This window comes from Poecilia mexicana, unplaced genomic scaffold (assembly GCF_051168715.1).
Source record: "Poecilia mexicana isolate PSO_F unplaced genomic scaffold, ASM5116871v1 scaffold_21, whole genome shotgun sequence".
Taxonomy (NCBI): Eukaryota; Metazoa; Chordata; class Actinopteri; order Cyprinodontiformes; family Poeciliidae; genus Poecilia; species Poecilia mexicana.
Window position 1 is genome coordinate 24820464 of NW_028263390.1, and position 13290 is coordinate 24833753.

Here is a 13290-nt window from a genome sequence, read left to right on the forward strand (position 1 = left end):
GTCAGGATCCTCTTCCTGGACTTTTCGAGTGCCTTTAATATGATTCAGCCCCCTGCACTTCTGGAAAAATGTACCAGAATGAGGGTGGACTCCTGCCTGATCACCTGGATTTCCAGCTACCTTACTGACAGGCCAGTTTGTCAGGATGAATAACACTTTGGTCATGGACATTGGAGCCCCGCAGGGGCGCTGCTGTCACCCATACACTTCACCCTGCATACCTCAGACTTCTGTTGTAACTCTGAAACATGTCAAATTCAGAAGTAAGCTGGTGACATCATGGGGTGCATCAAGACAACAAAGAGGAGTGCCTCTTAGTGACAGATAAAAATAGTTGCTTACGCTCATTATAAACAGCTACTATTGGCCAATAGAGCTTTGGAACCAATGTCACTGCGTCAGACGTTGTGGGGCATTTATGTCTTGCGTAGTCTCTCGGTGCCATCGTTGCAGGCCACAGATCAAAACAAACTTTATCCCGGTGGTTTTATTGTTACTGACTGCAGTGAAGTTAGTTTCGATTTATGAACGCTAATTTCGGCCAGCCGTTCTCCTGCTCCCTCCTCGGCACTCAGAGGTTCACTTAGGGACTGTCAACAAATTTCCTAACCCAACACTCCTGTCAAACAAATGTTAATAAATGCCTTGCCTTGTGACCAACTGTCAAAAAAGTGGTAACTCATGCTTTTACATGAGACACATTACCCTCTATTAAAATGTCAAGTCATATTCAATATTTAAAATAATTTTAATATTAAAGAATATGTTTTCTTCAATAGCTTCCATATTGTGTGCCACATTGACTAGAAATCAGTGTGTAATTATTGTACTAAACTGTATATATGAGGCACATGCATTTTTATTCCATTTTAACAATTTTTTTTATTTTTGTTACCTATGTTTTTTTGTTTTTTTTTTAGTTTAAATTTAGTATTTCTCTTCAATAGCTTCTAGGTCATGTGACCTATTGAGTCAAAATCAGTGTGAAATTGTTCTAATGGTCCATACAGATGAGGTACACTCATTTTTATTCGATTTGACCCTTGACAAAAAAACGAGAGCTTGTATAAGGAAAAGACAAAATAAAATATTTACTTGACAAAAACGTATGTTTAGAGGAAATGAAAAAAGAAATATACACATTTCTTGACAAAAACTCGTGTAAGGACAAGGAAAAGCTAAATATATATTTATGCTTTTATTTCTTATGTCAGTTTTGGTCCCCCATACTTTCATGCAAAAAAAAAAAAGCTAAATAAATTAAATATAACCTATCCAGCCATACAGTCGCCATGAACTGTTACTATTCTCCCACATGGTTCGTCTCTGGCCACGAAGTGTATTCGTGGCCAGAGACGAACAGATCTACGTCTACATAGATCGTGGACCGTCCATCGATCCAAACAATATCCCTCAGTGCTGAGGCATCTTCTGCAGTTTTGGTTGAGCAAAGAAGGAGGGACGACCGCTCCAAGATGGCCACCGTATTTCCTGCGCCGGAGCGGCCAATGCGGGGTCTACTATGTTCTGCCAACCGCCATAAAAAGAAGTGCTCAGTGTTTGCGGAAGTAAACATGGAAGCTAACGGTGGAGGTTAGCTTACACATGCGAAGTTGTTGTCTGACCGGAGCAACTTAATCCTCATTATAGTTAGTCAGGGTTGTTTGCTGCGTGTATCAGGACACAGAATAGTGACATTTGTCGAGTATCAATGACGTTCAGGTCGGATGAATGTGACCTGGAGGTTAGGTAATATTTGATTCAGATACGTATCGGATACCCAAGTGGCCTGGGTTGCATTCGAAAAAAATTCTACCTGTGTTCAGACCGTCATGAAAAAATCAGATACAGGTTGCATTATGTCAAAAAAATTGGAATTGGGTCACTTCAGGCTGCAGTGCGAACACAGCCAAAGTGGCTTTATTTCAGTCGTCACTTCTGTGGGCTGTATTGTGACCAAGCTACGAGCATTTTTAATTATGAGAATGCAGTCATATTAGCAGAATAACGATGCTTTTTTGCCCCAGAAGAACATCTTAAAATACGAGGAGTTATTTTATCAAGAAAAATCTTAGGTCGATCTGACGAAACCAGCTCAGTCCATGTGGTTCCGACACATTTGTCAGTGGTTAACCACTGACAAATGTTGTGACAGGCCAAGGGTTAGGGTTAACACCAATAATGTTGTTCTACAGACATATGTACTTCCTTTGAGGAACGCTCATACTAGCAGGAGTAGCAGCAATAAGACCCTCCTCCTAGTTGTTTATTTCTGACCATAAGGGTGTATTTTTGCAGTAGGACTATAGGGATCAGGGTGAGAAACTCAATTTTTCTCACAAATGATCTGTCTTACTGCCAAGGCATTCTGACACAAACATATTTCTTAAATGATACAGCTTTAAGTTGTAGTGGAAAAGCAAGAAACAAACCAACAATAATATTGCTCAGAGCAAGTAACACAGATGCATATTTATAACTATATAATAAACACAGATTCAAGGGAACTCTTATGAAGTCATCAAGTTAATCATTGTTATTGAAGAAGATTTTTTATGTTTTTGATTAAATCCATTTGAGCAGCTTTCTCCGTGGAACGGCACAGGGTAAGTGAGCAGCTTTAGTTGTGGGCCATGGGAGGAGGGCTCCCACTCTCCTCCATCAGGTCTTCATGAAGCCTCTCTCCCCTGCTGCCCCTCCTCGTTCCCCAGCACGAAGCTCCCTCCCCTACCTCTCTCTGACTTTCCTTTACTCCATAACTTCGGTTCGTTTCCGAACACTAAATCAGCCCCGATCCAACCTATCGGTGATCCAGCTGGAGTCGCATCTGGAGCGATGGCGGAACATGGCTTCGAGGTCGGGCTTTGGGCTTTCTTCTGACAGGTAAATTGACCAAGTTCTCCTTTACTGTCGAAGGCTCTTCATGGTCGACGGGCGCAGGGCTGCCTGTGTCCTGTGGATGCGGCTTACCAATACCACGAATCTCTGCCTAATATTGGGTTGTTTTGCGTGAGTGGTTAGTTTGAAACTGAAAAGTCACGGAGAGTGATGTGTGGAGGTGTGAGATGTTAAAAAGAGAGTCTCAGAAAGGAGGGAGTAAGAAGGTGAAAGTTGGAGAAAGAAAAGGTGGCGAGACAGCGGCGGAAGGGACGGCTTCTCATGGAACAAGTAGTTCTGTTTAGTGCCGTTCGGGTCCACGGTGGAACCGGTGGACCGGGGCAAAATTACGATGATGGACAGTCGAGTATTCATCGTGGTTTTAGTGATTTAGTTAATAAACCTTCACTGTGACAAAAGCTCACAGGAATCCCACTTCTAGTGAACAACAAGGAAACCCGATTAACTCTAGTTTCATTATGACACACTCAACTTTATATATAGTTTACTTGCTTAGTAAAGCATATTCAAAAATGTACATCTAACAGAGTTTCCGATAATAACAACAATAATAATAATAATTAATAATAATAAAATAGAACATGTCTTTATTACAGTTATTGTCACGTGGGCTAATTTTTTTTTTATAAAAAATGCAAAATCGTGAAGAATTACACAGATTTTTTTAAAAACGTTTTTCAAAAATAAACTAAGTTTAAAATATTTCAAGAAGCGAAAGATTTTCTGTACCAAACTGAAGAAATTAATTTAAAAAGCAAATGAAACCGTACGTGCTTTGTAGCGCATGCGCAGCATGGACAAAGAACACAGTCTCTGGCTTCTCTTCACTCAACAGTAGCTTGACAGGAAGACTGACAACGGTCACCTATGCCACAAAAATCTAAAATAAATTTTAAAAAAAGTATATTTGGAAGCACCAAAGTCTGTTTTTGAGTAAAAGAAGGTAATTGGATGTTCTGACAAAAGAAAATAGTTGAACCTACTTAGTTGAATTACTTGAATTGGTAACAAGCAATTAAATTAAGTTCATCCAACTTAATTTATTAAGTTGGTTTAACTTGACAGCTTTAAGTCAGTCTTACTCAAATTGTTTAGTTTGACACACTCAACTTAAATAAAGAAGTAAACAAATAAAAATATTTTTAAAGTTTTTTTATGGCTTTTGGCTCATGTGAGCTTTATTTTAGAGTAGTTAGACAGGAAGGTGAGTAATAAAAAAATGGGGAAGATATGCAGCAAAGATCATCAGGCTGGGAGTCGAGCCTACGACAGCCACGTCAAGGACTAAAGCCTCCTTATGTGGGTTATGCGCTACAGTCAAAGTGGAAAGTTCTTTTTTTTTAATCAATTTCAACAAACAGATAATTTCTAAAGATAATCATAAAGACAACATAGTCATTTATTATGAAACAAACAATATTACATTTTGTCAAATGCCATCATCAAAGTCATCAAGCAAATACACATCAAATATGTTGATCAATGTTCAACATACTATTAATCAAAGGCAAATCTAAATAGGAATGTTTTGAGCCTTGATTTAAGGCAACTCTGTGTTTGGGCTGTTTTGCATTTTCCTGGAAGTTTGTTCCACATTTGCGGTGCATAGAGGCTGAATGCTGCTTCTCCATACTTGGATAGTGGTTCTGGTTATTTTTGATGTACTGAGCGGAAAAATCAGTGAATTTCACCTTTTTGTGTTCTGTTTTTAATATTAATACATGCAGTGAAGCGGTGCTAGTTTTTTTTGTTTGTTTTTCTCCTTTATTCACTGTCAGAATCAGCACAGTGTCATAGCTCTACATTAAGTGTGGTTTCAATAGGCTCTTGTGACTTTTTGTACTCTCACACTTTTGCCATGGATCAGTTGATGCCTGTCTGTTGCTGCTTTGACTAAAAAAATTGAATTAATTTTTAAAGTTATGCTCATGGTCTACTAGAAAAAAATCTTGTAGGCTCTGATTTGAGTACATAGATCTGAAACAGGTATGAAATAAAAGTAGGAATGAATGAAATGACAATGTTTAGGTGTAAAATAGGGGACTGTCTAAGTTAGAACCTTCTGCAATATTATAGTCTTTCATTCCCTCCCACACATTCTGTGAACATATACTTTACATTCATTTTTAACAGAGCAACAAAGCTCAAGATACATATTTGAGACTACATTATCAGTATTGAAGCACATTTAAAATCTAATAGTTTTTTAGCTCAAACTTTAGCAATTTACAAAGATTTCAGTCCACAGCAATGTGAATAAAGCTTTTTTATTCTTTTACAGGTAGTGGCTGCAAGTGAACTATCTTTTGAATACAAGTCTAACATTCAAATATGTTGGTTTTTAAGGGCAAATCTTGAACCATTTAAAAGATATAGAATTGACAGAAAATTAACCATTTTTAATAAGCCTATAACTAAATCTCTCACCATCTACAAGGATAAAAGTAGCTGTTTTTTAGTGACCTAATTTGAGATCTATCCAGTCATTTTAAGGTGATTGCCTTTGCAGTCATACTTCAGTGTGATAAATTAGTCCGCACTCTTCAGCCTCATGTTCACCACAAAGGAATGTAACCTCTTCAGGGGTCAAACGTCAAATTAGCTTGAGGAGGAATACCAGCTTTACATGTCATCCTGGGTTAAAATTTTATGTGTACTGGGATTCCTGACTCCTGTCTTAAATTCATTTGGATCCCATCTGAACTTTTCCACTGAGCCAAAACTTGAAATAAGTCATGGAATTTACTGGCCAGTTCCGAGCAGGACTATTGGCCCATTGTGAAGCTGTAGGGTTTGGTTTAAGGCTTGTTTGTCTTAACCAGAATAATGTATCTACAGGCATTTATGACGCAACTCAGTAATGGCAAATATGAGTATGGAAAGCCTGCATCATCAGGCCTACAGCTGGATCTCATTATTCAAGGAATGCAGGGCTTTTGTACGAAAACTCTGGCTGGCCTTCTCTAATCCTCTTTTCTCCCTCTCAGCTGAACTCCTTTGGCAATGCAGCAGACCCCTCTCTGATGAGACGATGAGAACCCACACCCGTGGGGCCCCCACAGTCTTCTTCATAAGTCTGCTGTGGCCCCTGCTTGCTCCAGTTCCCGCAGCTGAAGTGGACCCTGGCGGGGGAATTCCCTTCATGGGAGGCAACTATGACAGTCATCCCATGTTGTACTTCAGCCGTGGGGATGTGGAGGAGCTACAGTATGCAGCGGCAGGAACTCATCGACAGATGGCCAGGAGGATCCGGGAGGCCGGGGAGACCATGCTGGAGCACCCAGAGGAATACCTGCCCCCTTGGAGTCCCATGGAGTTCACTGCCCGCTGGAATGAGGTCTATGGCAACAATTTGGGTGTCCTATCCATGTTCTGCCTGCTATACCCGCACAGGGCCGGGGCCCTCGACCTGGTCAAGGACTACATGGAGAGGATGGCGGCTCAGCCTAGTTGGTAGATTTTCTGTTTTAATTTACTTGCAACAATGAGATGTGAACTGATGTATAAAAGTGTGGTCACTCTGAAAGTGAACGTTAAAAGGTATCCACCTTCCTTCATTGTCTTTTTACCCAGTAATTCAATAATAAGCAGTTGTAGTCTCTCAGCACCACAGGCCTTCTGATTCTGCAAAACATTCTTTCCAGCTGGCACGTATGCAACAGTAAACTTGTCCAACTCCTTTTCTGGTTCATGACTGGCTGTCTGCTATTGATATACAACTAACCACTTATCACTGTAGTTTGGGTTAGCATTAGGGGACAGGTTACGGGGTACGGGATATGGTTGGATGTAAAGGCTAGGATTATGGGGTAGGGTTAAGTTTTGGTGTCAGAGCATTAGCGTAAAGAATGTCTTCTTCAGAAAAGGATTGGAGTTGGTGGACCTGATGAAGATGTCTTCCCCATAGTCTCCTGTCATAGTCTCCAGGGTGTTCTCATGTGCTTCTGTGGGCAGAACTTTAGTAAAGCTTCTTTTGGGGCAGATAAAGCTGTAGTTCAGGAAATATGTTGAGCAGCTGTTTGCTGCAGGTCCCCTCCCCCACTCCTCCAGGGAGAGGAAATGAAATGTTCAGATGTGAGCTGAATAGTCAGTAAATGGTAAATGAATTTTTGGGTTGAGTACAATCTTTTTTTTACTCAAATTACACTGAAAAAAATAACTGTTGGATTAAAATAAAAAAAAATAATGGAAAGGATTTCCACCTGATTACTTTGCTTTGTTTCAGCACTATGTAATTCTGTTACTCCAATTTAAAGCAATTGTGTTGGTTCAACTTAACTTTTGAGGTTGATTCAACTCATGTACTTTAGTTGGACCCAATGTTATTTAATAGAGCCAGACCAAATAATTTGCAATGTTTTGGACCAAATAATTTACTTTACTTGATTAAGATGAATGCAAATTTAGTTGATACCAACTTATTTTACAGTGGTACCTTCGCATTACTTAATTAAGTTAATACAACCCATGACAATTAAGTTAGCTCAACAAACATGCTTCATGCTGAAAGAAAGCTATGTAATCGTGTGGAAATCCTTTCCATGATTGAATTACATTAATTCAAAGACATGTTTTTAAGTGCTACTAAATTAAGTGTTTTAAGACTGCACTGGGTGTCAGGGTAGAAAGAACACTCAACAATTAGAAAGGGTACAACAGAACTGTATTTTCAAAATTGTTATCCATTTTCTTTACCATGTGCAGTGCAGGCACATTACTACAAAAGGAATAAACTCATGGCAGATGGCAACCCATTTGAACATCCATTTAAGCTAGTTTCAATTAATAGTTTAAATAAAACCTTTAATGTCAGTGTTTAATTAGTAACCTGACAGTCATGTTTTTGGACTGTGGGAGGAAACCGGAGAACCCAAAGAGAACCCACCATGCACAGGGAGAACATGCGAACTCCATGCAGAAAGACCCCAGGCCAAACTAAATCACATTTTATCAAAATAAGTGGCCTAGAATAATTGTTCATCTAACCCTAACCCTATGTCTGGTGCTGAAGACGACGAGCGAGATCGCGGAAGATCACGCGATATCATGGGAAATCACACGAGATCACGCGAGATAAATGGAAACGTAGTCTTCTCATAACTGCCGCCATAGACATAATATAAGAGTAGACCCCGCATTGGCTACTCCAGCGCAGGAAATACGGCGGCCATCTTGGAGCGGTATATCCTCCTACTTTGCTCAATCAAAACAGCAGAAGATGCCTCAGCACTGAGGGATATTGTTGTTCTGATCGATGGATTATTGATGTGAGGGCTCCACAGACAACGTTTCACAAGTAAGATGGACATATTATTGTGTATATATTGTGATTAGAATATTACTTTACTGTATTTATGTCCACCGGCGAGATACCAGCTAATATTAGCTACAGTGCTTGGTGTAATACGGGTTCAGCCCCGCTATGAAGGCTAACTGAGATTCTGTTAATCTAAAAAAAAATAATTATTCTCTAACATTGACTTAGATTATCTGACACAAGGGCCTGTATTAGAAATGAAACAATATAACACATATTATAAAACTTATATTGTGTTATAACATTCACCGGCAAAGTTTACACAGGTGGTAAAGACTCTTTCAAAACAAAAACGGAAGATTTAGGACGTATCTTACTTTTGACAGTTTCCTAAAGACACGATGTGAGGAAGAAGAGGGAGAAATCTATAAAGAGAGACGGATTCACTGCAGCACGGATGAATCTCACATCGGATTTTGGACTCGTCGGCTGAAAAACATATACATCTATCTCTCTGTCTCTCTGTCTGTCTGTACATTGTTGTTGGATACATATAAACATGTATCCATATTATTCAGTATTAATCATTATTTATTTGTGTTTGTATAGTTATATAAATAAATATTGATATTACTAAATAATTTATTAAATAAATTATGAACGGCTGTGTGCTTTGTAATATGCTCTTCATTCATCGATATCAGAATATTCCATTCCTATTCTATATTATAGCCACTAAGCATATTTAAATATGAACTATGTATTAAAAACATACTTAAAAAAATACAATTGTTTATAAATGTTGCTTTGATAGATGTTTGAATATGGTTTACAGTAACAAAAAGTGTGTTATGATCGATTAAATGCGCTGATACGTCATTGTGCTGCTAAACACAACGCTGAGTGGAGTGGTGGACCGCTCCAAGATGGCCGCCCTAAATCTCGTCAGCGACAATAGGCGAGAGCGGTCCATGAGGGTCTATTCTTATATTATGTCTATGGCTGCCGCTGGAGTTTTCCCGGCATTCAAAACGATTATCTCGCGTGGCCTCGTGTGATTTCCCAGGATCTCGCTTCGTCTTCAGCACAAGATCAGTCTGACTAAATTGAATCATGTTATCGCAACATGATTAAATTTCACAAAAGTTAAGTTGTTGAACTTCTTGTTTATCCAACATGATTTTATCACGTTTTCATTTGAAACATGAAATTATTGTGTTAAAAGTACATGATATTCTTTTGTTTACGTAATAACCCCCTAAGTTCATTTTTTTGAGTGTAGAATAGCATTACTTCAACATATGTTTGCTGAAGTAAAAAGTAGCCGTTCAAGAAATTACTCAAGAGTAAAAGAGCATTTGGTAAAAAGTCAAGAACTCATGTTCTGAGTAACTGATGAAATGATCAATTATATAATATTTTAAAATGACATAATCGGATGTATCAAATTATAAAGCTAAGTGGAAAATTTGCTATTTTAAGGACCAAAAGTACAATAATTCTTTTAAGTAACAAAAAATTACAGAATCAGACAAAATATATATATATTTTCCAAATTAGTTTCTTTAAATATAAAACTTACGAATTTTTTTTTTTTTTTTAAATAGAGGAAATGTAATTGAGTACCTAACTCTATGAATAGTCAAGACTGAGTCTCAGGTTCCAGGTGACCAGGGCCGTGCAGAGACCACTAAAGGGGCAGGTGCTCAAAAAACAAAACAAAAAAACAAAGGGCACATCTAACCGCATTCCAGGACAGAATATAAACAAAGTCACTCAGCTTTCAGTTTAATAAACAATGATAAATTACAAAATTGTGAGATATACAGTCAAAGCTAAGGAAAATCTCTATATAGAGCATACAGCTATGCATATGTAAGATATTTAATTAGTAATTTCTTTCTGCAGGTCTATTATGTTATAGGAAAGTATTGTAATATTAAAACCTGCAATTTAGCAAGAAATGTAAATCAGAGCTAGACCACCAGACATATTGTCTTTACAGAATTACACTATTAAAAATATAAACAAGGGCACAATGCAACCTTTTAGTGGATTGTAATCTATAAAAAGAGCTGCCTGTTTGCTACACTTGCAGTGGAGATGAAGATGGTCCATTCAGGAAAGCAGAGCTGCATCAAACTTTAAGGTGGAACTGCAGAAAAAAAAAAAAACAAAAGCAAAAATGTAATTGTTAATGCATGTCACCATGATAAAAGCCTACTGAGTTTTGCTTAAAAAACTTTTTGTGTTAAAATCACACATTTTTGTCTCATGAAGTGAAAAAATTATTTGCAAAACAAACTTATTTGTGCATGTCAGAAATCTTTTCTTGATATTCTAAGTTTTTGTTTGTGACTCAAAGTTTTGCTTGTGATTCTCACATGAAGTCATGGGTAGGGCCTAAAATCACAACAAAAGATTTCTGATGTGTGTGTAACCCAAGTTACATTCTAGGATTATTAGGATTTGAAATAATCCAAATTAAGTCAATCCAAGTGATTTCTTAAAAACTAGGTTCGTCTGCTGGAGGAGGTGGCATATTGTAAAACACAGAGACAAGTAGATGGTGCAAAATCAGTGAGTTGTATTGATATTTACAATATATACAAATTGGTCCACAATTTAGAGTTCAAAATGGGTTCCTTAAACCAAGGAACTCAACCAGTCTTTGTTGATGAAAGGGGAAAAAAAACAAAAAATAATCCAGTTCCGTCAGTGAAGACTTGTTGGGCTGAATCTCCAACCAGTTCGGAAGAGTTTCCTCAGAAAATAGGCGTGGTATTTCCGGATCCGCTAGACGGTTAGCTCGCCAGTCTGGTCAGCATGAAGCCAGACAATCCTTGTTATATCCTAGACCCTTCAGCCACTCCTTGAGCGGGGGATCTGCAATATACCGGGCCTGTGTAAACAGGCCTAAATAATCAACATGCACATGTATTTTCTAATTACAGAAGTTTACATAACTAAATGCAACTTATGCAAAACAGTATTTTTTACACAACAATAGTTTCGGTATGCATTTCAATCTGAATGCGGTTTAGATCGGCGTCAGCTATTTAACAGCTGGGGAGGCTAGTGCTAGCATGCTAGCTCCCGAACAAACACTCACCAGTTCCCTCTTGACAAACCGTGATCGTTTCAACGTTTAGCCGAATGTTCACGTCTGTAAGTTAACAGAGGCACACAATTGATAGATGTACAATCCACATTTCAAAACCGCTTTGGGAACAGAACAGAACAGAACAGAAGCCTACCTGCACGTACGTCAGGGTCCGACAGCGTTTCCTACCTAAGGTGCGATTCAGCAGCAATATAAGCCGTAGCTGTCAATTTAGGACGCTGACGTGCAGCTGTCACATGACATTGAAACATCGCGAGACCAATAATGTTCTCGCCTGCTTGGTGTTGAATAAATTAAGGAAAGGAGGATTTTAATCAAATCTTTAAATAAAAATAAATAAAATTAGATCTAACAAAATAGAAAATAAAATAAACTGAATCTAATATAGAAAAATTATCCTGGTTACATGTGCAAATAAAAGTTTATGATGGCAAATACATTTTTAAGTTCATGAGACAAAAATGAGTCATTTAATTAAAAACAATAAATCATTACAATTCCAAAAGTTTGGATTACAATTTTATTTTTCTTAACTGAGGTTAGTTTTTATTTTTTTGTCATTGAATAATTGGGGGGGGATTAACTTCATACTCTGCGAACCAGACCCTAAACTTACTGAAACTCTGGATTGAGTTTTTTCCCCTTCATTAATGACTTTTATTACATACATTATATCTATCATGGTAATTCAGGGTGAGTTATTTTTAATTCTAAATGAATATCCTTGTTGGAGTTTTATTTAAGTGCTATTCTCCTTCAAGATACATTTACTTAACGCCAGAATAAATGCAATGTACATTATGCAGCAAAGGAAATTAGAAGATCGGATATATCCATTATGAAGATGATTGGTTTTGGACGGGCGATGTGCCCCTATTGCCTAATCAATACTGAAAAATGACTGATATCATTAACGATACAGGGAAGAAGCTTTTTAGTACAGCCTAATGTCTGTATTATAAAAATACTGAATCGATAGATAAGAACAGTTTTTCCTCATCTGGCTGTCTCCTCCCCTCAGTAGTTCTTCAGAGAAAGGCAGACGCAGAGGCCTGTCAGTGTCTGTTGTATTTCATTACCTCTCTGCTTAAACCGCGACTCCGTGCTGAAGCAGAAACGTTACTACAACGTTTTCCGTCATCTGACAAGAAGCAGGTCTACTCCACTTTATTCACCAAAAACTGATCTGTAATCTGGAACGTTTGTTCTTCTTCTTCTTCTTCTTTTTAAAATAGCCGTTGGCAAGCAACTTAATGGTGTGCATTACCGCCACCTACTGGTAATCTGGAACGTTTGCTACGTTGAGCTCCAGTTAGCCGCCTTATCTCACTGCGCAAGAGGTAATTACGTCATGCGTCACGGGCAAAAGGTTTTGGTAACAAGGTGACCGGAAGGCTTATGTTGTACAAAAAAAACCCAACAACAAAACAAATAATTTTAGTACATGTTATTATGTGTCAGAAGAGGGCTTAGGAAATAATAAAACAAACAAAAAAATTTGACCAAAAGGGGACTTGGGGGCAGAGCAAAAGGGGCCCCGTAGTTCCCCCATTGCACCTGCCTGCAGGTGACTGTTCAAGGACAACTTCACATGGCTCTGATTCCTGTTTATAGTCCATGCAGTGATACAACACAGTTACATGACAGCTTCACTAACAAATATGCATCAAGGCTTTGTCCTGGAATGACTTTCAGTGAGGAATTGTTTTCCTTTTACAGGGCTGACTATTTTGTAATAAATGTGTGTTGGGACAAGGTGTCCTTTTAGAACCTGATGTAGTTCTTTGAATCAGAAATACCACTGTTTAAGTGTTTGAAAACAACTGAGTTGCAAATGCTACTGGCATTTTTAAGCAGAACAACCCATATTGTCTCAGTACAAGTTGGGAGTAGGGTGGTACTACTCAATACTTTCCTCTCAACAATAGGTTAGACTGCAAGTAACCCCGGCGCTGCACCTTGCACCTGATCTAAATGCTTAGTTCAAAAACTGGACCTTTTACTAAGCACA

The 13290-nt window shown here is 38.2% G+C and overlaps 1 protein-coding gene and 1 long non-coding RNA gene across 3 annotated transcripts in view; one reads left to right on the forward strand and one right to left on the reverse strand.

Annotated features, from left to right (window-relative positions):
- Window positions 1–2693: 2693 nt before the first annotated feature.
- The window catches only part of dse (dermatan sulfate epimerase), a 73347-nt gene continuing 62750 nt past the window's right edge, over window positions 2694–13290 (forward strand). Inside the window, exons 1-2 of one of the 2 annotated variants that reach the window (XM_088002234.1) lie at window positions 2694–2883; window positions 5886–6351. In XM_088002234.1, coding sequence (XP_087858360.1) covers window positions 5930–6351 — 422 coding nt within the window. In that variant the 5' untranslated portion in view covers window positions 2694–2883; window positions 5886–5929. Of the gene's footprint in view, window positions 2884–5885; window positions 6352–13290 lie in introns of those variants that run through there. The other variant, XM_088002237.1, reaches the window with a different exon arrangement.
- Window positions 10723–11324, reverse strand: LOC148153187 (uncharacterized). Its single transcript, XR_015761873.1, has 2 exons — window positions 11268–11324; window positions 10723–11057 (listed from the first exon to the last, which is right to left on the reverse strand). It is a non-coding gene; the product is annotated as an uncharacterized LOC148153187 (long non-coding RNA).